The sequence below is a fragment of the Phocoena phocoena genome, chromosome 5 (assembly GCF_963924675.1).
Source record: "Phocoena phocoena chromosome 5, mPhoPho1.1, whole genome shotgun sequence".
Lineage (NCBI taxonomy): Eukaryota > Metazoa > Chordata > Mammalia > Artiodactyla > Phocoenidae > Phocoena > Phocoena phocoena.
In genome coordinates, this window is record NC_089223.1 from 35,366,920 (window position 1) to 35,393,423 (window position 26,504).

General features: G+C 40.6%; 1 protein-coding gene and 1 pseudogene across 1 annotated transcript in view; one reads left to right on the forward strand and one right to left on the reverse strand.

The window, feature by feature from the left end:
- The first annotated feature begins 982 nt into the window (after window positions 1–982).
- Window positions 983–4,672, forward strand: LOC136123140 (tetratricopeptide repeat protein 19, mitochondrial pseudogene; annotated as a pseudogene).
- A 4,414-nt stretch (window positions 4,673–9,086) lies between these two features.
- Window positions 9,087–26,504, reverse strand: part of CPE (carboxypeptidase E) — a 110,424-nt gene continuing 93,006 nt past the window's right edge. The window contains exons 5-9 of the mRNA XM_065877397.1: window positions 26,160–26,342; window positions 19,603–19,742; window positions 14,390–14,489; window positions 11,710–11,828; window positions 9,087–10,129 (exon numbers count right to left, since the gene is read on the reverse strand). Of these exons, the coding sequence (XP_065733469.1) occupies window positions 10,031–10,129; window positions 11,710–11,828; window positions 14,390–14,489; window positions 19,603–19,742; window positions 26,160–26,342 (641 nt within the window). The 3' untranslated portion in view covers window positions 9,087–10,030. The remainder of the gene's footprint in view (window positions 10,130–11,709; window positions 11,829–14,389; window positions 14,490–19,602; window positions 19,743–26,159; window positions 26,343–26,504) is intronic.

The window sequence follows — 26,504 nt, forward strand, 5'->3', positions numbered from 1 at the left end:
AGTTTAATTCTGAAAAATCATATAGGAAAGAAATATGAGAAAAAGACTGTATTTCTTCCAGTTCTATAGCAATTGCAGTAGGTACATTTTAAGTGTTTATACAGTAAAAAGGGCAGTTTATTTATGTCTTTTTTTTTGCGGTATGCGGGCCTCTCACTGTTGTGGTCTCTCCCGTTGCGGAGCACAGGCTCCGGACGTGCAGGCTCAGTGGTCATGGCTCATGGGCCTAGCCGCCCCGCGGCACGTGGGATCTTCCCAGACCGGAGCACGAACCCGTGTCCCCTGCATCAGCAGGCAGACTCTCAACCACTGAGCCACCAGGGAAGCCCTGTGACTATTATTTCATCAGTGTTTTCTTCCCCATAAGTTTTCTAAATGTGTCAGATGGATTGCTTCCTGTTGATCAGGCTCTGATTGTATTTGTGGGTCGATGTTGGGACACCTTTGTTCAAGGGAAGGCTGCTCACCTGACACCATGCACCTTCCTCTCTCACATCATCATCCTTCCAACAGATACCTGAGGACAGACACCCATGCCCAGTAACCCCGTGTCCCACCATCTTCCACCACTGTACTCGCCACATGGATGTTTAGCTGATGACATTTCAGAAACACCAAGTTTTCACAGTGGAGGTTGGACACTAACCTCACAAATCTTGAAGTATAAATTCATTATGGTTTTATTGCTCTTTTTCATTGTATCATTCTGGACTTAATATTAAATCGTTGCTGATTAAACACAGAAATGAGTAGAAAAAACACGAATAATTATTTTAGATCATTTTAAGTTATTCAAAAACTGCTATAGTTGACACTAAAAATATTACTAAAGAAGACCCTTTTGTTACCGGCTGCGGCAGGGCGGCGGGGCCGGGGCCGGTGCCGGCAGGAGGCCCGGCGCCCGCAGTGTACGTGCTGCCGTGCTGAGGGGCGCCGCGTGGCCAGAGCCCGGGCCTGCTGCCACTGCTGGCAGTTGTGCATCATGAAAGATGAGCCAGCAGAGGCAGAGCTAATTTTGCGTGATGCTCTTCATCTTGCCTATAAGAGTGATAACAAGAAGGCCATCACTTACACTTACGATTGGGTGGGAAAACTTTTTAAACCAACAATGCTTGGAAGGGCCATGGAACAGGAAGACAATGCAATAATAGAAATCTCTCTAAAGCTGGCCACTATTTATGCTGCTCAGAGTAGACAGGAATTGACTCTTGTTGGTTATGAATTCTGCATTTCAACTCTAGAGGAAAAAATTGAAAGAGAAAAGGAATTATCAGAAGACACTTTGTCAGTGGAAGAGAAAGCCAACACCCACCTCCTCTTGGGCACATGCCTAGACACCCATGCCCGCTACCTTCTGTTCTCCAAGCAGCCATCACAGGCACAAAGGACGAATGGAAAAGCTTTGCAGATTTCTGAAGAAATACTAGGAGAAAGACACCCACAGACCATCGTGCTGCTGAGTGACCTGGCCACCACCCTGGATGCACAGGGCCGCTCCGATGAGGCCTGTTTTCACGCGCAGAGGGCACCAGACCTGGCGAGACAGGTGGGGCACCCTGAGCTCCACGTGCTGCTCAGGAATCTGGCTGTGATCCTGATGCACAGAGAACGATATGCACAAGCAGAAGAGATCTACCAGGAAGCACTGAAGCGAGCAAAGCTGAAAAGAGATGAGGTTTCTCTGCAGCACATCAGGGAAGAACTGGCTGAGATGCCAAGCAAAAGGAGACCTTTGTCGTAACCTTATCAAGCTCTAGACCTCTTTTTGTTGTAGGGAATTTATAGTAACACCTCTTTTTCTAGTCCCAGTGGCACCCTGATCAATGGCTTAAATTCCTTATCCTTGATACTCAAGTCCCCTCAACTTAGCCTTGCTGGAGGACAAGCTGTATACACGGCCATGTTTGTTTTGCAAAGAAAACTTTCACCCCCACCTGATTTTGCTTCTAGGGATGGGTGTCAGTTAATGCTTTTCATTGTAGCAGATGGTTGGTTAGGTGCTGTCCATGCTGGTCCGAGAATAACTCTAGATTAAGAGGGGCCAGTTTCCCTCTGGTGTGGGGTCTGGCATTTCAGCCAGCCAGGTGTCTCTCCCACAAGAGTTTTGTCCACCAATTTGCTGCCTTCTCTTATCAATACCTGGCAGAATAGAGCTACCGGTCTCATGGCAAAGGGGGATGACGGTGAATTATTTTCTTATGGTCTACCTCCTAAAGCCCAGTGTGGGATCTAATGCATAAAAAAGTAGTATCTTGGCTTGCCACCAGCATCCAGCATGAAGTTGTTTTTTTTTTTAGAATTTTATTTTTATTTTTTAATTGAAATATAGTTGATTTTATTTATTTTTTAACATCTTTATTGGGGTATAATTGCTTTACAATGGTGTGTTAGTTTCTGCTTTATAACAAAGTGAATCAGTTATACATATACATATGTTCCCATATCTCTTCCCTCTTGCGTCTCCCTCCCTCCCACCCTCCCTATCCCACCCCTCCAGGCGGTCACAAAGCACCGAGCCGATATCCCTGTGCCACAGCATGAAGTTTTAAAGTGGGAATTAGGCACTTGAAAGCATAGTGCCCATTTGATTTTAAATAAAAGTGAACTGTATGTTTTTGTATGTATCTGGTTATATACAACTGTGAAAAAAGGAGGGCAAGGAATGACGACGACCTGCATCCCTGCTCTCTGAGCATTCACTCCTCTGCACCTGGTCACGGTGTCTCCAAACCCTCTGACTCCGAGTGGGGCCCTGTAGGTGTAGTGTTGAAAGCTTCCCAGTCATTCTGATGTGTCTCGCTGGTGCGGTAGAAGAACCAGTGCCCTGGACCCTAGCTCTGGCTTTTGGAGTTTGGGTCTCAGTATCCTCGTGTGTAGTGAGAGTCTCTCTTAGCCCTGGAAGAAGGCATCTGGTGGATGACCTTACCTGGATAGGCCGCTGTGTTGAGAGCCTTATCACACTGCCTCAGAGTGTGTAAAGTACACAACACAGGGTACTTTAAAAACACTTTAAACATTGCATCTGTTTCACAGGTACTTTAAAACATCGATGATGTTTTCACCCCAGCAGTTCTGCGGTTCTTCTAGGTACCACGAAGGAACCCTGTTGCTGCTGGTATGCCGGTGGGGGTGGGGTGGGCAGGATAAACTTATAGTTGGGTTCCTGTGTACATACTGGGAGAAGACTTTCATAATAAACTAGACACTCTACAATAAAATAAAAGAAGACCCTTTTGCATGAGGCCCCCATCTTTTTCCCTTTTCTGCCCACTGGTACCACCGTCAGACTCAAGTCAACTTCAGCTGCCTGGACTGATCCTGATCTAACAGAGGGATATTTAAACAGCTCCAAGAGTCTTATCTCCATCTCGATATTACACCATTGCAGTTCTGATAACTAGGTTTTCACCTCATTTCCAAGCACTGGTCCCACCTGTGGGTCTTTTACCCGGGTTTCTTCCATGGTCCCAGTTTTTCAGTACCAAATCTCATAACCTACCTTGCAGTAACAGCAGTAGTAATAAAAATAATAACACATCTTTGAGTAATAATAACACATCGTTGATTAATAATAGCAATAATTACATTCTTGAGCACTTGCTACATGCCAGGCAGTTTTCAAAATGCATTACACACATTAATTCATTTAATATGTGCATCGGAGGTGCCCCCTTTGCCAGCTTTCCTCCTAGAATTGTAAACCGACTGGGAGCTTTGTCCACGAGCAGAAGCCTCTCTCTGCATGGAGAGCAGCCTTAACACTAAGGGTCTTGATCCCTTCATCCCATTATTGAAGTGTTGTCTACATCAATTTCTACTGGATTTTAGGGCCCTTAGCATTTCATTTTATACCCTCCCATCCACTCCTGCTGTAGCTTGTCCTGACTACAACCTCAAGACAGACAACTTCTGCAACCAGAGCCTGCAGTTGGTCAGCTGCCCAGGAATCCCTGCCTCCTCAGAGGAAGAGAGCAATAGGGGGCAGTAGTGGTGCCAAGCTCTACTTTCCTCACCGGCCCTGCTTTGCTGTCAGTTACTGACATGTCCTAGTAAATCCTGAAATGCATCTCTCTACGGCATTCATGTCAGGGCCAAACATTACCATGTCCACAGGGTACTTGATGGAACGAACTGATTCATACTAATTCCATGTAACAAGAAACTATAAAACAGGACCTTATTGTATTTATTTGCAAAATGTTTTAAAATTATCTTTAAAGGGTTTCTTTCAGAGTAGGTAATAAATACTCCCCAGAAACCCTAAGCACAGCAATCAGCATATGTGAAGTAATCAAAAGAATAAAACAATATGTTTAATCAAGAAGAATACAACTCTTTCTGGGTCATGCTAGAGAAATGAGGTAACAGGACAGGCTCAGGGTCAAGCAATTAGGAGTTTTAATGTTGGTCTGCCATTTACCAGCTGCATGAGGTAAGGAATTTAAGTTCTGCATCTGTTTCTTCATCTGTTAAATAGAAATGCTGCGACACTTCTTTCAGTGCTGCAGTGGGGTTTCAAAATATGGCATTTCAAAGTGCCTGGCACAGAGTGTGGCACAAATACATGCTCAGTAGTGGTGAGGATGCTAGTGATGTAATGATGATGACCATGGCCATGGCCATGGACCATGGAGATATGCTATTTGGCTCTCTGGGAGAGACCACAGGATGAGCATTTGGTAACTGATGAATGAAACATCAAAAGAGAAGAATGGAAAAAGGAAAAGGAAGGGAAAGGGGAAAAACAGCTAAGATAGTTTAAAAACTAGAAGAGGCAGAAAAAAGTAGAGCAATACAAAAACAGCCTTGTGGCCCCTGGCATCATAAACATTTCCTAGAAGCTTCATAAGGTGATTTTTCTTTTCTCAGCCATTGCAGAATATTTCAATATCTGCCTGGGTTGCACTGAGGACCCTTAACCCAACTAAGTTTTGCTCTGTTTTTAAAAACACTGATTCTCAGGTAATTTGCAATGATTTAAATTAATCACATGAAACTAAAGGTATGTACTACACTATGCTACAAACTCAAGTTATAACTGAGCTGGCTGTCTAGTAGAAAGAAATAAAGAATCAGAACATTCATAAGTACCTAGAACAATATTTACCTAAGAACAGCAAAAGCAGGAAGTAGTGCAGACATAAAATGAGACCTGAAAGTCAGCAGTATTCTGTCGGACTTTCCTGAGGCAGACACCCCAAATGCCATCCAATCCTGACCACAGAAGACAATCCTCATGAGAATTTTGAAAAGACAAGTTGAGTCGTATGTTGGAACAAATGATGGGTTTTTACTCTCCCACAACACCAAATTGTTGAAAGATTTCAGAGGTTGTATAAATAAAATATGAATATCGAAGTTCATAGTTCCCCTTCCACACGTTTATCTTTGTTTATGTGAAGAATTGAAAATCAAAATGTGAGTTGACATTAGCTATTCCTTCCATAGTAATGTCTGATTTTGTCAATGAGGGAAAAAAAAGTTCAAATATGTTCATTATTTCATTAAGATCAACTGCCCAGTCTTCTCCCTTTCTGATTTTCGTTACCTAAAAAAATTTGGTCTTGTTGTTCACAGTCCGATCTGCTTAACGCTCAGCTCTCATATCCCCCATGTTCTTGTCTGCTCTAACCTGTAGTTTCAAACCAAATCAAAACCCTTAGTTCAGAGTTTACATTTATGCCAAATTTATGTGAGGCAACAATGCAACATAACCTCCAAAAAAGGTAAGTATCATCCTAGAGATAAGAGAAGTACAATATTCAGAATGCAAGAGGTGCTGGTCCCATTTCACGTTTGAAAAAAAAAAAAAAAAGCACTACACCTAACATATTATTTATATCTCTTAAAGGTTTTAGGGATTCTTCCATTCCTGAGTTCAGAACCAGCCGAAAAATAAGACACAGGAGACCAACAGGTTAAACTGTCAGCTTTAGTACTGATAAACTGATTGGAGAAAGTGACCTTAGATCTGTGGACAAAAGAGCCTATTAATACTGTACCCTACAAGTCCTTCCTGCATCCCAGCACCGCCCACACACACAAAGCCTCCCTCAGTGACTGGGGGAGAGTCTGGAGCTGCCCTGCCTGGGGCAGGGAAGGGAGGGTAAGGGAAGATTACTGTCCTTTTATATTAATAGATTTGTTCCACCCAATTAGCTCACCAGTCATCACCTAACAAGTGAGTGGCTGGCTTCTCTGTAGGAAAGAGTGAGTGAGGGATGGACTAGAGGCCAAGAGTCTCATTCCAGTAGGGGTCCTTCAACATAGAAACTTTAACCAAATGAAAGGAGAGTCCTTCTCAACAACACTCAATTCGAGACTCCTCATCAGATAAAATCTGAGCAATCTGACCAGGATAGTTCGGACCTTTGAAACCCTGTATCATAATCACAAATTGCTATAAGGGTAGAACTATGTGAAATTAACACCTTCCTTCCAACTGCTAAATGAGTGGTGGATTTGTCTGCATGGCCCTGTGGCAGAGGCCAAAATTCTACTTGCCCCCCAGTATTTCCTGCATTCTGTTCAGTTAGGCAAGGCCATGTGCCTAGTCCTGCCCAGTGAATTGTGAGCAGGGCTGACGTGTCACCTGCAGCCTAAGGCAAGTCTGTTCTTGGTTCTTGGGTCTCTCTTACCCACTGCTGCAGTGACCTGGGGCCTCTGTCAACCTAGGTCTTGAGTGAATGAGACAGACGTTCAAGAAGGCAAGGCCATGGCCACGGGGAACAATGAGGAAGGAAGTGCTTCCCAGAGCGTAGAATCAATTCTGAATCCAGGAACATTCTTCATCCCCTGAAGAGGAGGCCTATAAAATATCTGTTCAGCAAGATTTCAGAATTGCTGCAGATCAGTGAATGCTGGGCACCTCTTACTCCTTACCATTCTGAATGGAGTGTTGACTCTGTTCTGTCACTGTATGTTGGGTGTGAGGGATGCAAAGAACCTCTCTTTTTAGTTCACAAGTTTCTGGAGCAAGAGTGACCATATGCAGACCTCATACAGAGGCTATCATGGGACTCCTCAAAAATCCCAAACCTGAAGCTCAAAGCCTTGATTTGCTGTGACTTTAAGCTGCCTCCCCTGTGGAGGAGCCAGGTGAAATCTATATTTGGAAAAAGAAGAGCAAAGGTATGTTGGTGGCCAGAAGCAAAGACTAAGGTGGTGACAGTGTTGCTCACCAAATGCTCTGGTTCAACGAGGCTAAGCGCCGAGGTCTTGTCAATAAGCTGTGGACGGAAGTGACTCCAGGTATCTGTCCCTGCATCTAAGACAAGAGACTAAGGAAACTTTATGTTGAGACAGCAGAGCCACAGCAGAGCCTGAAACATTCCTGGTGCGTCACTACACGCTGCAGGACAACTTTCCTGGAAAGTTACAGGGACCTATAGGCATTTCATGAAATTACTAAGTTAAACCACTAAGATTTAGGGTTTTGCTTCTTACTGCAGCATAACCTAGCTTATCCTGTCTGAGATGAAACACAGGGAGCAGAATTCTGAAGTTCCTCAGAGATCAGTCCGGATCCTATTTTCCTTCTAACTCTATGGGCTCTTCCTAGAGGATCTTATACATTCCCATGACTTTAAATACCATCTATAGGTAGGTAAGCCTACTCCCAAGTTGCCCTTGGCAGTTCTGAATTGTACTTGCCATCCTGGCAAAATTAGTTGTGCCCCTTTCATTCTCAAAACTGCCCTGTTCGGATAATTAAATAATATAGCACCTTATGTATATGTCAACTACTGTCAAATCTCTATTTCCAATCCCAGGCCTCTTTTAGAGCTTCACACAGACTATGCAGCCATACAAGCAACACCTCCATTTGTATATATCACAAGCATAGGCATCTCAAGCTTAACGTTTCCTATACTGAAATTTTTTCTTCTCACCTTTGCAATCTGCTGCTTCTCCAATATGCCACATGCCACGTACCCATTTGGTCAAGTTAGAAACATGATGTCATCTGTGACACCTGCCTCCTCATCACCCACATCCAATGTCTCACCAAGGCCTGTCAATTCCACCTCTGAAATACATCACAAACCACGCACTTCTTCTCATCTCTACTGCCACAACCTGATCCAAGTCGCCACTATTCTGGGCCCTGCAATAGCTTCCTGACTAGTCTCTACTCTTGCTTCTACTCTGGACACAGCGGCAAGAATGACCTTTAAAACTTAAATTAGATCATGTCCTTTCCTAGCTTCAGACCATTCAGTGATTCTAAAAACAGAATCCTCAATTCTGGTCCAAAAGGTCCTGCATGATTTTGTACCTGTCAACTTTCCTGGCCTTTACTTCCCACCTCCCACATCTCTGCTCCAGTCATTCTGTCCTTTTTCTAGTCCTCCAGCAAGCCATGTTCTTTCCTACCCTAATGCATCTTCACCTACTCTTCCTTCTATCCGGCAGAGGCTGTTACATGCTCACCAAAGATCATATTCTCTTCACCTGCCTAGGTGTGCTGCTAGACTATATTTCCCAGACTCCTTTGCAGTCATTATAGCCAGAGGATATAATTCTAGACAATATGATGTGATCATAAGTCACGTATACCTCTTCCAGGCCTGGCCCATACAGACATCCCCTACATGCTCCTCCGTGCTCTTTCCCCTTTCCCCTTGGCTGCAATGGAGATGACCACCAGGCAACTCTGGCAGCCACATGTAGAAGATGGAAGATCATCTGTCAGAATGAGACCCAGAATGACTGGGGGAGAAAAGCAATCTCATCTTTCTGTCTTCTGCCCAGTACAGGTACCTGAGTAAGAAATACACTTCTATTGTGTTTAAGCCAGTATATATTTGGGGGTCTATTATTACAATGGTTAGCACTATTTAATCAAAAACCTGTACCTGGAGCATTGCTCAACCATACCACCACCACCATGCACACACACACACACCCTTACACTCAGTAACTCTGCATTGCTCACACCTACTCATAGCCTAGGTCTGGGCTTACATGCATTGGGAGGCCATCCCTGAATCCCCTCATCCACTCTAAATTAAGTTGTTATGACATTCTCTTTCTCAACACTAGTCCTTCCTGTCACTTTACTCATCACAATGCTTAATTACATATTCATTTGTGTGTATATTTATTTAAAGTCTATGTCCACAACTGGTCCATAAGATCCATGGAATCAGAACCTTTTGTCCACCAAAATAATATACACAGAGCTTGCACTGTGCTTGGCATACAACAGTCACTTAATAAATTTAAAAATATACAGGATGAACCAATAAGAGGCCACTCTCAAGGGAATACATATGTTTTTTATCACAAGACCACAACTCTAGACCAAAAATCATAGAGAATTAAAATATAGATCATAAGATCATAGGGATTTTTTAATCTTTAATCATTCAGAATGCAATTCTGGGACAATCGACAACCAAGAGAAACCCTACACTGTGAGGCAGTGTTAGCCAGCTGAATAATATGACAGTATTGCCCCGATATGTACAAGCAAGAAGTCAATTTCCATTCCTTTCATAAAACCTCTTGCTAAACGTTTACATTTTCTTCCCATCAAGAATGCATTAACGAGATCATGCTTATATAGCTAGTCAGCACAAGAGACAATGACAATTTACACAGGTCTGGTTTAAGTCTTGCAGTAGAGTGCTCACAACTCAAGCTATAGCTGTGGACCTTTCTGATGGCATTCATTATGTGACATTGTCACCAATTACATTAAAAGGACTCACTAACTTTTAAAAGCTAGAATTACTCAAAAAGTTCTGTATTGCAAATAGTACATGGACTATTGCATCTACACCTAAAATGGCAAAATCTCTTAAATCTCTTCTATGGTCCTCTGTATCTTATATGTAGGAAAATGAACATTATAGACCAAGTTCTTATATTTTTACTTGAGTCTATTTTAAGTAATGCCTATTAATATTTAAATGATTAAAAAATAAATCAATGTTAAATATTAATTGCACAAAATCTAAAAGAAAATGGCCATATTACATCATACTACATTATATAGATTAAAAGCAGTTAATTAGAAGGTTTTTTAAAAATTTAAAGTTTCTGACATCATCTTCCACCATTCCATTAATTCTTCCTTCTCTTCTTCTTTCCTTTCAGAAAATGACTCCAGTTCAAAATCAACCTAAAGGAGAAAATAAGGATATATTGTTATCAAACTGAGAAAAGAACAGCAGGTTTAGAGTTTATTAAAATAGGCTCAATCCAGACACCTGAATTAAAGTATATCCTAAAAAACCTCTCATGATAAGCAACAAGACACTTTTAGGGAAAAAAAATATCAAAAGCCATTATGTTTCAAATGTGCTTTGATCTAATAGATTTCTAGAATTATTGGAAAGCAGATTATTTAGAGGCAGATTGTTTAAAGGCAGTTTTTTCCCCATAAAAAGATGTAACTTATAATTAGTTTTCTGCCTTTGACTATTCAGTGAGCTTCTCCTGCCAACCTTGAATTTTCTCCTAAAAGCTGGGGAAATATGGAAGAATGCAGTTCGGTGTCCTGGTGTTCCAAACCACAGGGTTCTGCTTTCTAGAACCTTGAATCTGCTAAAGAAACTGATGGAAATACGCACATCTCCAAACCACCACGAAGGCCAGTAGTCTAGGAACTCAACTCTCCTATGAACTGGGCATCCTCATCAGGTCTATGGAGAATTCATACACTTCTGCACAAAGGACTATTCAAAATATGCAGCTCCAAACCCCAGTCCTCCCCGGGCCCAGGAGATAGCCATGCCCCATTCCACATGGATCTAAGAGTTCTTTGATCTGGCCACTTGAGCCTGTGGTTATTTAAGAAAGCGACTACTCAATACCTCCTTGAACTCACACGGGCTAGAAAGGCTAAGGGTCAAAATAGTTGAACCTTTTACAACCTGGCTCTGGAGCTACTTTTGTCCAGGTTTTATTTGCCCAAATTTACCTCCTGATTTTAATATATATCCAGCCTAATATATACATACACACAATCGAAACCAAAGCAACAGTTAAAAACTCAGGGTATTTAGTTTGCAAAACCAAGCATTTATACTCCAAACTTTGGGGACATAAACAAAAACACAATAAATTCTTTTCAAGCTTTTTAACTGGAAACTCTGTAGGCCATTCCATAGTAATGTAATACAAGAACAATAGTAAAATCCTTCTCTAAAGTAGTTTTGGTCTTATCACCACCACCTTCCAAGTAAAATAAATGGTATTTACTTAAATAGGTATCATTCTTGATAGTTCTTAGCATAGAGGGCCTTGCTCATAGTGTGTGCTTAATAAATGTTTAGTTAATGCCTAAATTTACCCTGCAGGCCTAATTTATTTTTCCAAATACTTATTGAGTAAGGTATTATACTAGGTGCTAGGGATAAAAAGATAAATTGAACAGAATATTATTGAGATTGAAATCAAGGTCAACAAATAAAAGCTTCATTTTTTTAAGGTTTTATTTGATTTTCTGGTGGATCTCTTCAAAAACTGAGAAATGGTAATAGAGCTTCACACTGAGTGGTGTTAAATCAATCACTGAGCCCTTGGGCAAGTCACTTAACTTTGCTAGGCCTCAGTTTTCTCATCTTTTAACAGATGGATAACAGGATAATAATGGCTTCTATCTCACAGAATTATTATGAGAGCTAAATATAATCACTTAAACATGCCTGACCCATGGTAAGTGCTTAATACATTTTAGCTATTATCACGATCACTTACCCTGACAGCGGGGCTATAAGGAACTGCCACTTTCTTTGTTATCGCCAGATAGCCTGGTGCCGAGGCTGTAACTTTATAGTTTCCAGGAACAAGCAATCTCCAGTAATCACCATCCTTTGCTGCAGGGCAACCAAATTTCAAGTCACAGGCACATATATGAAATGCATAGTTATGCCATCTAAGTTCAATTTTGATTCCCTGTTTTAAAAGTAGATGTTTACTGAATTTAATGAAATTCCATTGAAAAGAGCATGACACTCTCTAGAGGGCATCGTTACTTACAGCAATTTTACAGACATTAATGTTAAGTTATCTAATAAATCTTCTAATACGATGAATCATCATAATCACGTCAGGAGTAACACAGGTTAACAGATATATCAAGGCCCCAAGCAGTGGGATCCCACCATCTGGCACCATGTTTTGATTCTTGCCGAGCATCTGCCTGTGAAGACCCAGTGGTCTGAGTCTAGGTCAGTCTCAGAAAGTGTGGCTGAAGGCACCTCGTCAGAAACCCTCAGGGACTTGTTAGAAATTTAAATTTCTAAAGACTCAGAATAGTTGGTCTGGCTGCCTTCTAGGAACTGCATTTTCAATCAGCCCTCCAGAGGACTTCTGTTCCCATTCCTCCCCTCACACCCCCATCTTCTCCTTGAGCAGCTTAGGTTCCTGGGCACCCCAGTCAACGATACACATATCCTTCAACCTATGTGCTGTTCCCCACCTGCTTATAGGCCTGGCAAACCACCAGCGCTGAGTAACACCCACCTTCTCTACTGTCTGCCTGCCCCTGTGGCTGTGAGGGGCTGGGGAAAACACATACCCAAGCTGGGCTGTCTCCTGTCCACAAACACCAGCCTTCCACAGGCCCTGGTCCTGCCCTGTCTTCCTCCCAAGCCCTTTCACTCTCCCATTTCCTAGATTAGTGTGCATCAATCACCTGAGAAACGGTAAAGTACAAATTCTAATTCACTAGCTCTGGGATGAGACCTGAGCTTCTGCATTTCTGACCAGCTCCAGGTGATGCTGAATTCAGCTGCTGGTAGGGGTCATACTCTGAATACCAAGGACCTAGTGGACAGTCTCCCTTTTCCTAACACCTGTAAAGCAACCTCTTCATCCTCACTCTCTGTTGATGCTTCACTTTGTATTTCATTGTGAATATGGAAACCATCAGAAAAAAATAAACCCCCATCACCATCTCTTCCATTCTACCTCTCGACTCTACATCTCCTTTCAGCTAGTGCCTCATTTATCTTCTTTGCTTTACAGCAAAATCTCTGGAAAGACTTGTCTACTCTTCATTTCAAATGTGCCTCCTCCTCTCTCCTTAGACCCTCCCCAATCGGGCTCCGCTGGTCCACTGAAATAGACTCATCAAGACTCTCCACTCTGCCTTATCCACAAGATTCTCCACTCTGCCTCATTCCTGATACTTTTCACACTTTCTCCCTCCTGAAACATTCCAGCCTTCCTGAACAAAGCACTGGGTTTTCTCTACACCTTAGACCCCGTTGCTCATCCCTCCCTACTACCTCACCCTGCCCTAGAAAAGCTGCAGTGTCCCAGAGCCCACTCCTCAGATTTCATTCCTTTCTACCTATAATTATTCCCAACGTCCAGATTTTTCTAAATTTTTCACATCTGGAATGCAGAGAAAATAATGTTTGTATGTTACGCTAGAGTTAACAGAAGCGGTTACTTGTGGCCACAGGGGACATGGCCTGGGTCCTTCAGGAGCCCCTCCCTGGGGACGAAGGGAGCAATAACTTGGCACAGGTTCTGGCATATTGGTCTGGAAGCTGGGCTGGCACTTCATGGGGTGTTGATAAGTATTGTTTAATGAATAAATAAATGGAGTTTTAGAGAACAAATATTCAGAATTTAAAAAATACACATTATAAATGTGGAGGTTAAGAAACAGGTAATGGATGTTTGGGCACTAAAGGTTAATTAATGCTAAGGTCTACAAACATGTAGCGTTTATAGCTAAAAAGATATAGTTGTTGTTTTAAAGATCCCAATAAATGAGAGTTACACTAAAATGAGCTGGATAGATATTAACAGGAGTAGGTAGGTTTGCCAGGAAAATACATCATTTTCCCCAAAGTAGGAAAATGGAAATGAGGCTTTAAGCTTAGAAATAACTAACATCAACCTCAATCCTGTAACATCCTGTTCAGTCTTGAATACATCTGGATTTATGATACAGATTAAATGAAGAAATGGATGGGAAATCTTAGACACACGATACACTGGCAGTTACCGTCCTTCCTACTCTTCTGCTCCCTCCTGAGGTTCACCAATTAACAGCTCATTAGTACTTCTTCTTAGAAGAGATCGGTATTTTAATTCCAGCTGGTTCATCTTCCTTTGCCTCGACAACTGCAGAGACTCCCGCAGAGGGCCCCGCCTCACAGCTCTGGGGTGAGACAGCTGAGGAAAGGGCGCCACCTGCTGCACCCCAATTTCTAAGCGCAGCAGCCATCCTAAGTAATTGCCTGACCTGCTCCCCAGAAAAAATTTAACTAGATCAAAGCTGGGGGGAGAGACGGGGTAAAGAGACGTGACGCATTTAATTGCTTTGCTCAGAACAGTGTAAGAAGTATAACTATGCTAAGAAGTAACCACGCTCTCGTGTGCAATACTAGAGCCTCCGATCACGGCAGAGAACACCCACCAGATGTGACATCATGGTCTATTCCTTCCACGGAGATGGTTGCATTGGCAATTGGGTTACCCTGAAGGTCTCGGACAAATCCTTTAACCCCTCGGTGTATCTGTGATGGTCAAGAACAACCAAACATTCTGTATTAGAAACGACCTAAAAACATGCTTCAATCCAACATCTTCTTATTTTCTAGCAAAATACTGCAGATCCCCACTGCTTAAGAATCAAAACAAGCTAAAAAAAGCCACTGAATTTTCTGTGTACTCTTTACTCTGCTTTTCTGCAAGCAGACAAATGAGAAGTAATCCCCTGAAAACTGATATCTTGTTCTGAGTCAAAGAAGACTTTGAAGTACCTTCCAAACCACCAAAACAAAAACAAAACAAAAAGGTCTGTCAATGTGTAAAACAGTTCTGGTCTCAGCACATTTCATTGCTTTCTCTCAATTTTAAATTTGGTCACTTGCATATACTTTATATGGCAGCTGTCAGTTAAAAAGATAACCACATTACAGCCCTTCAATACTTTTTATTTCTAGATGAAAGGATATACATGGTGAATACTTTTGCATTAAACCAATTAATAATATCATTTTGGTTGATAATCAGTGCATGAAAGGTCAGTGAACTTACTAACTGAAAACTGGGTTTAGAAATAAAATGGAAGAGTTTTTATTGAGACAAGCCCGTGAATTAAGTTGCTGTCATCAACTAACTACTGCAATGCAAACTACAGAAACAGCTTTATTTTCTTTTTCTTTTTATAATTTTTTTTTGCGGTACGCGGGCCTCTCACTGCTGTGGCCTCTCCCATTGCGGAGCACAGGCTCCGGACACGCAGGCTCAGCAGCCATGGCTCACGGGTGCAGCCGCTCCGCGGCATGTGGGATCTTCCCCGACCGGGGCACGAACCCATGTCCCCTACATCGGCAGGTGGACTCCCAACCACTGCGCCACCAGGGAAGCCCCAGAAACAGCTTTATTTTTAAATGATAATTCAACTAAGTCAATATGTATTTGAAGTGACGGTGAGCCACTTAAGGTCTCTGAGAAGGTACTGCTTCTGAAATATCAAATGATAATCTATTAAGCTTGATTACCTAACAAAACATCCCCCTCCCCAATGCTCCAGTTGCTCCTCACTCATCTGGCCCCAGAAAATGAATTTTCTTTTGCTACTGATGATATTTGAATATTTCCCTACAGAAAGTAGAATAAGTCTCATGTATCCCTTTGTCACTGGAGAATAAATTTGGCAGTGGTACAATGTTTTATCAGAGATAGCCCTGGATATCAGCAAATTCTTTTTTCATTTGCTTTTTTTTTTCTTTTTTTTTTTGTGGTACGCGGGCCTCTCACTGTTGTGGCCTCTCCCGTTGCGGAGCACAGGCTCCGGATGTGCAGGCTCAGCAGCCATGGCTCATGGGCCCAGCCGCTCCGTGGCATGTGGGATCTTCCCGGACCGGGGCACGAACCCGTGTCCCCTGCATCGGCAGGCGGACTCTCAACCACTGCGCCACCAGGGAAGCCCCCATTTGCTGTTTTTTAAAAAAGCAAAACCTCTGAAACTCTATAAAAGTAACACACAATTCTTTTCTCTAAAGGCAATTTACCAATGGTAAAGAGCTATACATGTTGTCAGCAATAATAAATAATATTTTAATGGCAACCAGTATAGTGAGAAGAGAGTAAACACTTTTTTAAAACAAAAAGACATTCTTAGACTTTTCCCCAAGACTTACCTACGGCTTAGCTAACCAAAATTGTAAGAGGCTGAAATTTAGCCACTGGAAACAAGAAAAGTTAGCTTTCTGAATGAAATTCACAAGGTAAAAGTCACTGGGATCAGAAAAATTGTGGAGATGAATTTATTCATCTTGAGGCACTATAATCCTGATATATTATAAACCTTAAAGAAATGAAAGTTTTAAACTTCCTCATCTTTGGAAAATAAATCAATCATTTCAAAAACATATAATGCACCTACATTAGGCATAAATATACCCAGTTAATATTCATAACTTTTTTCTGCCTCTGCAACCCAAGACTTAAATTACAGTATGTGATTAACAAATAGTTAAATAAGTAAATGTCTATCTCTGATATGCCAATTGTGAAGCACAATATTTCTGTTTGAAATTTTCCACTGTAGGAATATATCTCAACTGAAGTGTTATAGGCTGTCACGACTCCACAGGAATGCAGACTAGAAAATACTGTCACTTTATGACTTTTGCAAAAGAAATCCCAGAAGTTCAAATTTCACTCATACCTGGGGAAGCTATTTTACTACACTTGTCCTTCCTATAATTCTCTCTCCCCAGATTCCAGGACATTTCAATCAACCAAGGCTTTAAAAAAAAAAATCCAGAATATTCTTCATTGTTACTAGAACTGTTTATGTCAATAGCCCTTAAATCCTCGAATACTTAAATGCCCCCCAGAGAGCTTGCTGAAATGGAGACTCTGGGGTCCTGCCCTGCTAGGAGTGTGGTTCGGTGTTGGTACAGGAAACTCGTTTTTAACAAGAATCTAGATGATTCTGATGCAGGTGCTCATGAACCATTCTTGAAAAATTCTTTGGAAATTTTGAGAACTAGGTGGTTCCAAAGCTATTGTGTGGGAGCTCTTCTTAGCAAACTATTCACCCTAATTAACTTTACAGTTCCAGTTCCTGCAAACACTCCTTTAAAACTCTGCAAGAGATTTCCTCTCAACCAATTACTGAATTGGATTTCCTAATCACCTACTTTCCACGAGTTGTAAAATTAGTCCACACTTAGATTTTAGGCCCAGGTGTTCAATCATTAACCACCACCATATTGTTCCATTGTCAAGAAAATTTCAACACAGAACTTCTGGCAGTCTTCACTGATCTTCCGCCAGCCTTTGATTCCCTAAACTAGAGTGTCCTCCGAGGCAAGCTGTGTGAGCTCACTGCAAATACCACTCTTACTGCTTCTATATAGTCTGCACCATAACACTGATGTCATGCCAGGGTGGGTCACAGCTATCTGTGGACAGATCAAATTCTCATTCCAAGTGGCATACAACAGGACTGTATGACCTGGTCCCTCTTCTTTTCAGCTTATTCTTACATAAATTGTAACAGCTTTTAGATGAATTAACGCACCTGCCACCATAAATATGACAAGCATTCTCCTCTTTCCAATGGCACACATTTGGGTTTTGTTTTATATTGCATTTCTTTCTCAAGAACTAACAGAGAACTTAAGTAGCAGCTGAACTAGTTTTTTAATTGTTGACAGGGTAATAATCTTATTGACATGGACTATAGGGAATCCTATAGCATACCTCCAATAAGCCTTTTCTGAACTGGCAGGACTGGGTTAGGGACCCTTCTGTGTACTGCCATTGCTCTTTATTTTAGCATTTATCATCCTCTCTTGTAATTAGGTATTGATATCTGAACCTCACTAATACAAAGCCTTCTTGAGGGCACTCTCCCCAGTACCTCACAGGGTACCTAGGATATGAAAATAGCTTAATTTTTGTTGAAAAAATATGTACATAAAATGAAAAGCATTGTATTAAGGAGGCATTCTTTGATACCTAGGCAAAGAACACACCAAATTGGCCCATCTTACTTCCTCTGCCTAAAACTATATGTTTAAATTTTCCTCTTAAAAGGTCCATCCAGGGCTTCCCTGGTGGCGCAGTGTCCACCAGGAGAGGCCACAACAGTGAGAGGCCCGCGTACTGCAAAATAAAAAAATAAAGGTCCATCCAAATACAGCTCTCCTCAAAGGACATTCTACAGGGGTACCCACTAAGTTTGTTCCAGGGTCAACATGGCTAATTATCCTTAGTTTTGTTGTTGAAAAATGCCTTTTTATGTTAACATGCAGCAGGATCCCACTGATCTAAAAAATCCTGTGTAATGGGTGTTTTTTAACCACTGTCTGTCATCAGTGGATCTATTCCATGATAATCCCTTTTTGTAAGGTATTATATGTATACGTGACATGTGTAAAAGAATTCTTAAGCTAATTTTACTTTTTTTTTTTTTTTTTTTTTTTGTGGTACGCGGGCCTCTCACTGTTGTGGCCTCTCCCGTTGCAGAGCACAGACTCCGGACACGCAGGCTCAGCGGCCATGGCTCACAGGCCCAGGCGCTCCGCAGCATGTGGTTTCTTCCCGGACCGGGGCACGAACCCGTGTCCCCCGCATCGACAGGCGGACTCTCAACCACTGTGCCTCCGGGAAGCCCTGATTTTACATTTTTTAATGCACTGGGTTCGTGTGTATATGTTTATATGTACCTATATATGCAAACAGCATTTGTTTATGTTAAATTAGCTTAAACATTAGTCTGGACTACCTGCCAGCATGTGAAACTAACATCACTCTCCCTGACTTTGGGTGTACATGGCCGCATACAGAATGGAATGTGAAATTGTCAAGGCACTGCAGGCAAAGAAAAGAGTCCTTAGGTCTTTCCTACCAGCACTGCCCCTCGTGCCAGTGTCTACCTGGTACAGAGGGCTAGGGCTATCAGGGCACTGGCCTGGGTTAAGTCTGAGTAGGTAGGTATTTTATTCTGACACATTGTGAGATTCCCCCAAATTCTGTACAGTGACTCTCTGGTAAAGATCTAAGCTTATGTCATGAGAGGCAACATGGCATGGTGATTCTGGAACTAGACATTCTGGCTGTTTAACTTCTCTGTGCCTCTGATTCCTCATTTTTAATTTGGGGATGATGATGATGAGGGAGTAGAAGATGATAATGGATCCAGCTGAGTCTAGGGTGAGACAAGTTAGGCATGTGGGGCACAGAATTTAAGGAGATACTCACATCCTATAATTGCATGACCCTGAGAGGCTCCTTAAATTTGCATCCCACGTGCCTCACTTACCTCATTCTAGTTCTGGTCCTGCCTCAGATGCCTGAGAGACAAGGTGATAAGGGTGGAAGAGGATCCTAGGATTGCCCTTGCTTAGTGCAATATGAAAGAAAGTAGGGTGTCACCTCACTTCTCCACAACTCTCCAGTTTAGTCAGTTCTCAGTGAATATTCATGAACCACAAAACCTGTGACAAATGAAAGCCTATTTGAATCACTACTGACACATTTTCCAAATGCAGCATCCTCATTCTGGGTCAGATGGAGTCCCATAGGCTGGGATCCTCTTAGGAAACTATTGTACTCCAGGTTTAAATGTTCTTAAATCTCCCATTTTATGCTAGAGACTGTGTTTACCTGCTGAATGTAGCTAATGAGGGAGTTTTTGTTATCGTCCCAGTAGCTCTTCAAAGTCTCTTCGGGTGGAAACTTTTCACAGCTAAGCTCCACGGTAATCTCAAAACAGTTGCTGCTGAGGTAATTGAAATCTTGCATTCCTGCCAAAAAAAAGAAATGAAAAGTCAAAATATGCATGTGGTGACTAAAACCCTACACAGACTGCTCTGCTGAGGGCCAAATAAAAGATGTATCAACCAATGCATCTTGGGGAGACTGTGGGAAATCACAAGTGAAATCACCTAGCATAAGCGATGGAACAACATACTTGGGAAATAGTTACCACCTCACAAGCACAAACTCTCTCAGGTTCTTAAGCAGTCATTTAGTGTAACACATTGCTGTTTTACAGTGCTAAAGCAAGTATCAGCCACATTCCACAATGCTGGAATCAGCTTTGAAGACTGAGAGTGATGTCATCAAAATGGTGAAATAGGAGTTTTCTACTGTCTTCCCTCCCCAAAGAACACCAATTTTGACAATTACCCATGAATAGAGTGCCTTTGTGGAAGCTCAGGAATCTAATGGAAAAGTTAAAGCACATCACTGGAGAAAAAAAAAATCCAAGCTTGGACACATTGAAGGGAGTGTGCATCACCCCCTTCTCTAAGGTGGCACAGCTCAGTGCCAAAGAGACCTAATTTAGTGACATGAAAACATATAAAAATATACAACACACTGGTAAAGGTAAGTATATAGTCAAATTCAGAATATTCTGATACTTTAATATGGTAGTGTATTAATCACTTAACTCTAGTATAAAGGTTTAAAAGTATTAAAAATAACAATAGCTACAATAATTTGTTCATAGATACACAAAATGGTAGGATGTAAGTTGTGACATCAAAACATAAAATGTGGGGGGAAGGAGGTAAAAGGGTAAAGTTTTTGTTTGCAATCAAAGTTAGGTTGTTGACAGCTTAAAATGGACTGTTATGCTATAAGATGTTTTATGTAAGCCTCATTGGTAACCATAAAGCAAAATCCTATGGTAGATTCAAAAAGAACTAAAAGAAAGGAATCAAAGCATACCATTGCAGAAAATCATCAGTTCACAAAGAAAGCAAGAGGGGAAGAAAGGAACAAGGGAACTGCAAAACAGAAAACAATAAAATGGGAAGTCCTTATCAATATCTTAAATGTAAATAGATTAAATTCTCCAATCAAAAGGCATAGAGCAGGGCTTCCCTGGTGGCGCAGTGGTTGAGAGTCTGCCTGCCGATGCAGGGGACATGGGTTCGTGCCCCAGTCTGGGAAGATCCCACATGCCGCAGAGCGGCTGGGCCCGTGAGCCATGGCCGCTGAGCCTGCACGTCCGGAGCCCATGCTCTGCAACGGGAGAGGCCACAGCAGTGAGAGGCCCACGTACCACACACACAAAAAAAAAGGCATAGAGTAGCTGAATAAATAAAAAAATAAGACCCAACTATATGGCACCTACAAGAAACTCACTTCAGCTTTAAGAACACATGTAGGCTCAAACTGAAGGGATGACAAAAAATATTCCATGCTTATGGAAACCAAAAGAGAGGAGAGGTAGTGATACTTATCTCAGACAAAATACAGTTTAAGCCAAAAACTGAAACAAGAGACAAAGAAGGTCATTATATTTTGATAAAGTGGTCAATTCATCAAAGGATATAACTATCAAAAATATATTAACACTCAACATCGGAGCATCTAAATATATTAGGCAAATACTAACAGGTCTGAAGGGAGAAATGACAATAGTACAATAATAGTAGGGGACTTCAGTACCCCACTTCCAATAATAGATAAACAGATCATCCAGACAGAGTATCAGTAAGGAAACACTGGCCTTGAACTATAGTTTATACCATATGAACCTAACAGACATACAGAACATACCATCCAACAGCTGCAGAATAAACATTCTTCTCAAGCATACATGAAACATTCTCCAGGGTAGATCATATGATAGGTCACAAAACAAATCTCAGCAGACTTAAGTAGACTGAAATCATACCAAGTATCTTTTCCAACCACAGTACTACAAAACTAGAAATCATAACAAGAGTAAAACTGAAAACTTCACAAACATGTAGAAAAGTAAACAACACACTCTTGAACAACCAGTGGGTCAAAGGGAAGCCAAAATATCTTGAACAAATGAAAACAGAAACATAACCTGCCAAAATTTATGAGATGCAGCAAAAGCAGTCCTAAGAAAGAAGTTTATTATGATAAATGCCTACATTTAAAAGAAAAAAGAAATATGTAAAATAAACAATTTACTCCTACACTTCAAAAAACTAGAAAATGAACAAACCAAGGGCAAAGTTGGCAGAAGGAAGGAAATAATAAGGATCAAAGCAGAAATAAATGAAATAGAGGCCAGGAAAACAATAGAAAAGATAAACAAATCTAAGGGCTGGTTTTTGAAAAGATAAACAAAATAGACAAACCTTTAGTTAGACTTAACAAGAAAAAAAAAAAGAGGGGACTCAAAAAAAATCCGAAAATAAAGAGGAGACATTTCAACTAATACCATAGAAATACAAAGGATCATAAAAGACTACTGTGAACAATTATAAGCCAACAACTGGATAACCTAGAAGAAATGGATAAATTCACAGAAACATACAACCTACCCAGACTGAACCATGAAGAAATAGAAAATCAAAACAGACCAATTACTGGTAAGGAGATTGAATCAGTAATCAAAAACTTCCTAAAAAGAAAAGCCCAGGGTCAGATGGTTTCACTGGTGAATTCTACCAAACATTTAAAGAAGAATTAACACCAATCCTTATCAAACTCTTCCAAAAAACTGAGGAGGAGGGAACACTCCCAAACTTTTTTTACAAGTCCAGCATTATGCTGATTCCAAAGCCAGATAAGGACACTATGGGAAAAGAAATTACAGGCTAATTATCATGATGAATACAGATGCAAAATTTCTCAACAAGACACTAGCAAACTGAATTTAACAGTACGTTAAAAAAAAGTCATATACCATGACTTTTATCCCTAGGATGCAAGGATGGTTCAACATACACAAATCAACAAATGTAATATACTGCATTAATAGAATGAAAGATAAAAATGATATCATCATCTCAAAATATGCAGAAAAAGCATTTGAAAACATTCAGCATTTTTTCATGATAAAAACCCTCAACAGATTGGGTATAAAAAGAACATATCTTAACATAATAAAGTCCATATATGACAACACCACAGCTAACATCATACTCAATGGTGAAAGATTTAAAGCTTTTCCTCTAAGATCAAGAACAAGACAACGGTGCCTACTCTCACCATTCCTATTCAACATAGTGCTAGAAGTTCTAGCCGGAGAAATGAGGCAAGAAAAATAAATAAAAGACACCCAAGTTGGAAAGGAAGAAGTAAAATTATCTCTGTCTGTAACAATATGACCTTATGTATAGAAAACCCTAGAGACTCCACAAACACACACACACAAAGAAAAAAAAAACTGTTGGGACTAATAAAATATTTCATAAAAGTTGCAGGATACCAAATCATCATACAAAGATAAGTTGCATTTCTATATGTTAATAACAAACTATCCAAAAAACATATAAAGAAATCAATCTCATTTACAATAGCATCAAAAACAATAAAATACTTAGGAATAAATTTAACCAAGGAGATGAAAGAGCTGTACACTGAAAACTATAAGACATTGATAAAAGAAATTGAAGAAGATACAAAGATAATGGAAAGATATCCAATGTTCATAAATTTAATATTGTTAAAACGTCCATACCACTCAAAGCTATCTATAGATTCAATACAATCCCTATCAAAATTCCAATGGAATTTTTCACAGAGATGGGGGAAAAAAACAATCCTAAGATTCATATAGAGCCACAAAAGACAATGACTAGCCAAAGCAATCTTGAAAAAGAAGAACAAAGCTGGAGGCATCACACTTCCTGATTTCAAACTATACTACAAAGCTAAAATAATGAAAACAGTAATTGTACTGGTATAAAAACAGACACACAGACCACTGTAATAGAATCAAGAGCCCAGAAATAAACCCTGATATATACACTCAACTAATACTTGACAACAGAGCCAAGAATACTAAATGGGAATAAGACACAGTCTCTTTAATGAAAAGTTTTGGGAAAAATGGATACACATGTGCAAAAGAATGAAATTGGACTTTTATCTTATGCTATACACCAATATTAATTCCAAATGGATTAAAGGCTTAAATGCAAGACCTCAACTGTAAAGCTCCTAGGAGAAAACAGAGACAAAGCTCCCAATACTGGTCTTAGTAAAGTTTTTTGGGTATGACACCAAAAGCACAAGCAACAAAAGCAAAAATTAATAAGTGGGATTGCATCAAACTGAAAGCTTCTGCACAGCAAAGGATATGGTCAACAAAATGAAAAGGCAACTTAAGGAATGGGAGAAAGTATTTGTAAATCATATATTGCATAAGGAGTTAATATCCAAAATACATAAGGAACTTATACAACTCAACATCAAAAAGAACCAAACAATCGGATTAAATAATGGGCAGAAGACCTGAATAGACATTTTTCCAAAGAAGACACACAGGTGGCCTACAGGCACATGAAAAGATGCTCAACATCATTAGTCATCAGAGAAATGCAAATCAAAACCAAACTGAGGGCTTCCCTGGTGGTGCAGTGGTTGAGAGTCCGCCTGCCGATGCGGGGGACACGGATTCGTGCCCCGGTCTGAGAAGATCCCACATGCCGCTGAGCAGCTGGGCCCATGAGCCATGTCTGCTGGGCCTGCACGTCCGGAGCCTGTGCTCCGCAACGGGAGAGGCTACGGCAGTGAGAGGCCCGCGTACCGCAAAGAAAAAACAAAAAAAAACTGAGATATTACCTCACACCTGTCAGAATGGCTATCATCAAAAATAACACAAATAACAAATGTTGACAACGATGCAGAGAAAAAGGAACCCTCCAACACTGTTGTTGGGAATTTAAATTGGTGCAGCCAGTGTGAAAAACATTTTGAAGGTTTCTGAAAAAACTAAAAATAGAACTACCATACAGCCTAGCAATTCCACTCCTGAGTATATATCCGAAAAAAACAAAAACACTAATTCAAAAAGTTACATGCACCCCAATGTTCATAGCAGCATTATTTACAATTGACAAGATATGGAAGCAACCTAAGTGTCCATCAACAGATGGATGAAGATGTGGTATATTTACACAATGCAATACTACTTAGCTATAAAACAGAATGAAATTTTGCCATTTACAGCAACACGGATGGAGTTGGAGGGTATTATGCCCAGTGAAATAAGTCACACAGAGAAAGATAAATACTGTATGATATCACTTATATGTGGAATCTAAAAAATAAAGCTGTGACTATAACAACAACAAAACAGACTCACAGACATAGAGAACAAACTAGTTGTTACCAGTGGGGAGAGGGAAGTGGGGGGCAAGATAGGGGTAGATGATTAAGAGGTACAATTACTATATATAAAATAAGCTACAAGGATATATTGTATAGCACAGGGAATACAGCCAATACTTTATAATAACTATAAATAGAGTACAACCTTTAAAAATTGTGAATCACTATGTTGTACACCTGTAACTTATATAATACTGCATATCAGCTATACCTCAATTTTTTAAAAAAACAGAATAAACATATATCAGAAAGAAAAAATCTGGAAGAATATTTTTCTCAGGGCATAATTCAACTAAAAAAAAAAAAGCATATTAAACAAACCAAAATCCTATAATTAGCCACTGCTGCTACTGTCCTAAATTCTCTTTTCACTTCCAGGTAGGCCACAGAAAATTGTTCTTAGGCAGAGGGAAAAAAATCAGTATCTTTACATTTCACTCTTCATCCTTGGTAGAGGCAATATTACACAACTATGAGTGATCCAGGTAGCCTGAAAAATGAGAGCTCTTCAAAAAATGAGAGCTCTTCAAAGTCCATGCTAGATTGCCACATGAGCTGCCTTGGTGTCTAGAGATGCTTCCTCCAGCTGTGCTGAGGTGGGCTTTTCCCTTTTCAGACCCAATAAAAGGTGAAGTGCTTCCTGATCTAATAATAGTGTTTACTGCAGCAGTGAATACAAAATAAACATTCCACATGAAGTGAAATTTTTTAAATAAAAACAAACGGTATGTGGACCAAGATATACTAAAGGCCAAAGCCAGCCCTCTAAAATACCTACAATCGAAGCATGACTAACATATAACCGGGATGGTATCTTATTCCCTAAGGCCAGAATTTGAAAAGTAGGGTAATTAACAATATTCAATCTATATTTTCCCAGCGGATGTCTTCAGTTCGTTTACTACAGCTCTTCAATTAGCATCTTGATTCTTAAAAATCAACAAAAAACTATAATAGCAATCATTCATGCAGAAAGGGGACTAATTTTAATGGATGAACTATAGGTTCAGTCTATTTCTTAATGATTGAAGATTGAAGTTTCCCTAAATGTGAACGGTAATTATTTTTTAAAAGCCACTAATCACATAAAGAACGAAAGGGAAACTCGCCTCCAGGCACGCTGTACCACGCTGCGCCGTTGGTCGTTCCTTCAACGAAGCTGCTGTCGTCATCATTCTTGCGACACGGGGGCCGATCCGGGTCCGACATGGGGGGGTTGAAGGACGAGTACGCCCGAGCCAAACTTTGGAAGATGTCATCATCTGGGCAGGAGCTGTATTCATGAGCACTACCTGGAAAATAAACCCACAAGACTAAAGAAACTGACACAGGCTGAGGAGCACTGTGTTTTCTGAAGAGTGATTTGGTGTTGCTCTCTTGCTGACGTATTTTTTAGCTATATCACTATGGGAAAGGAGTGAAGGTTTACGTACTCAACAATTACACCTTAGTTT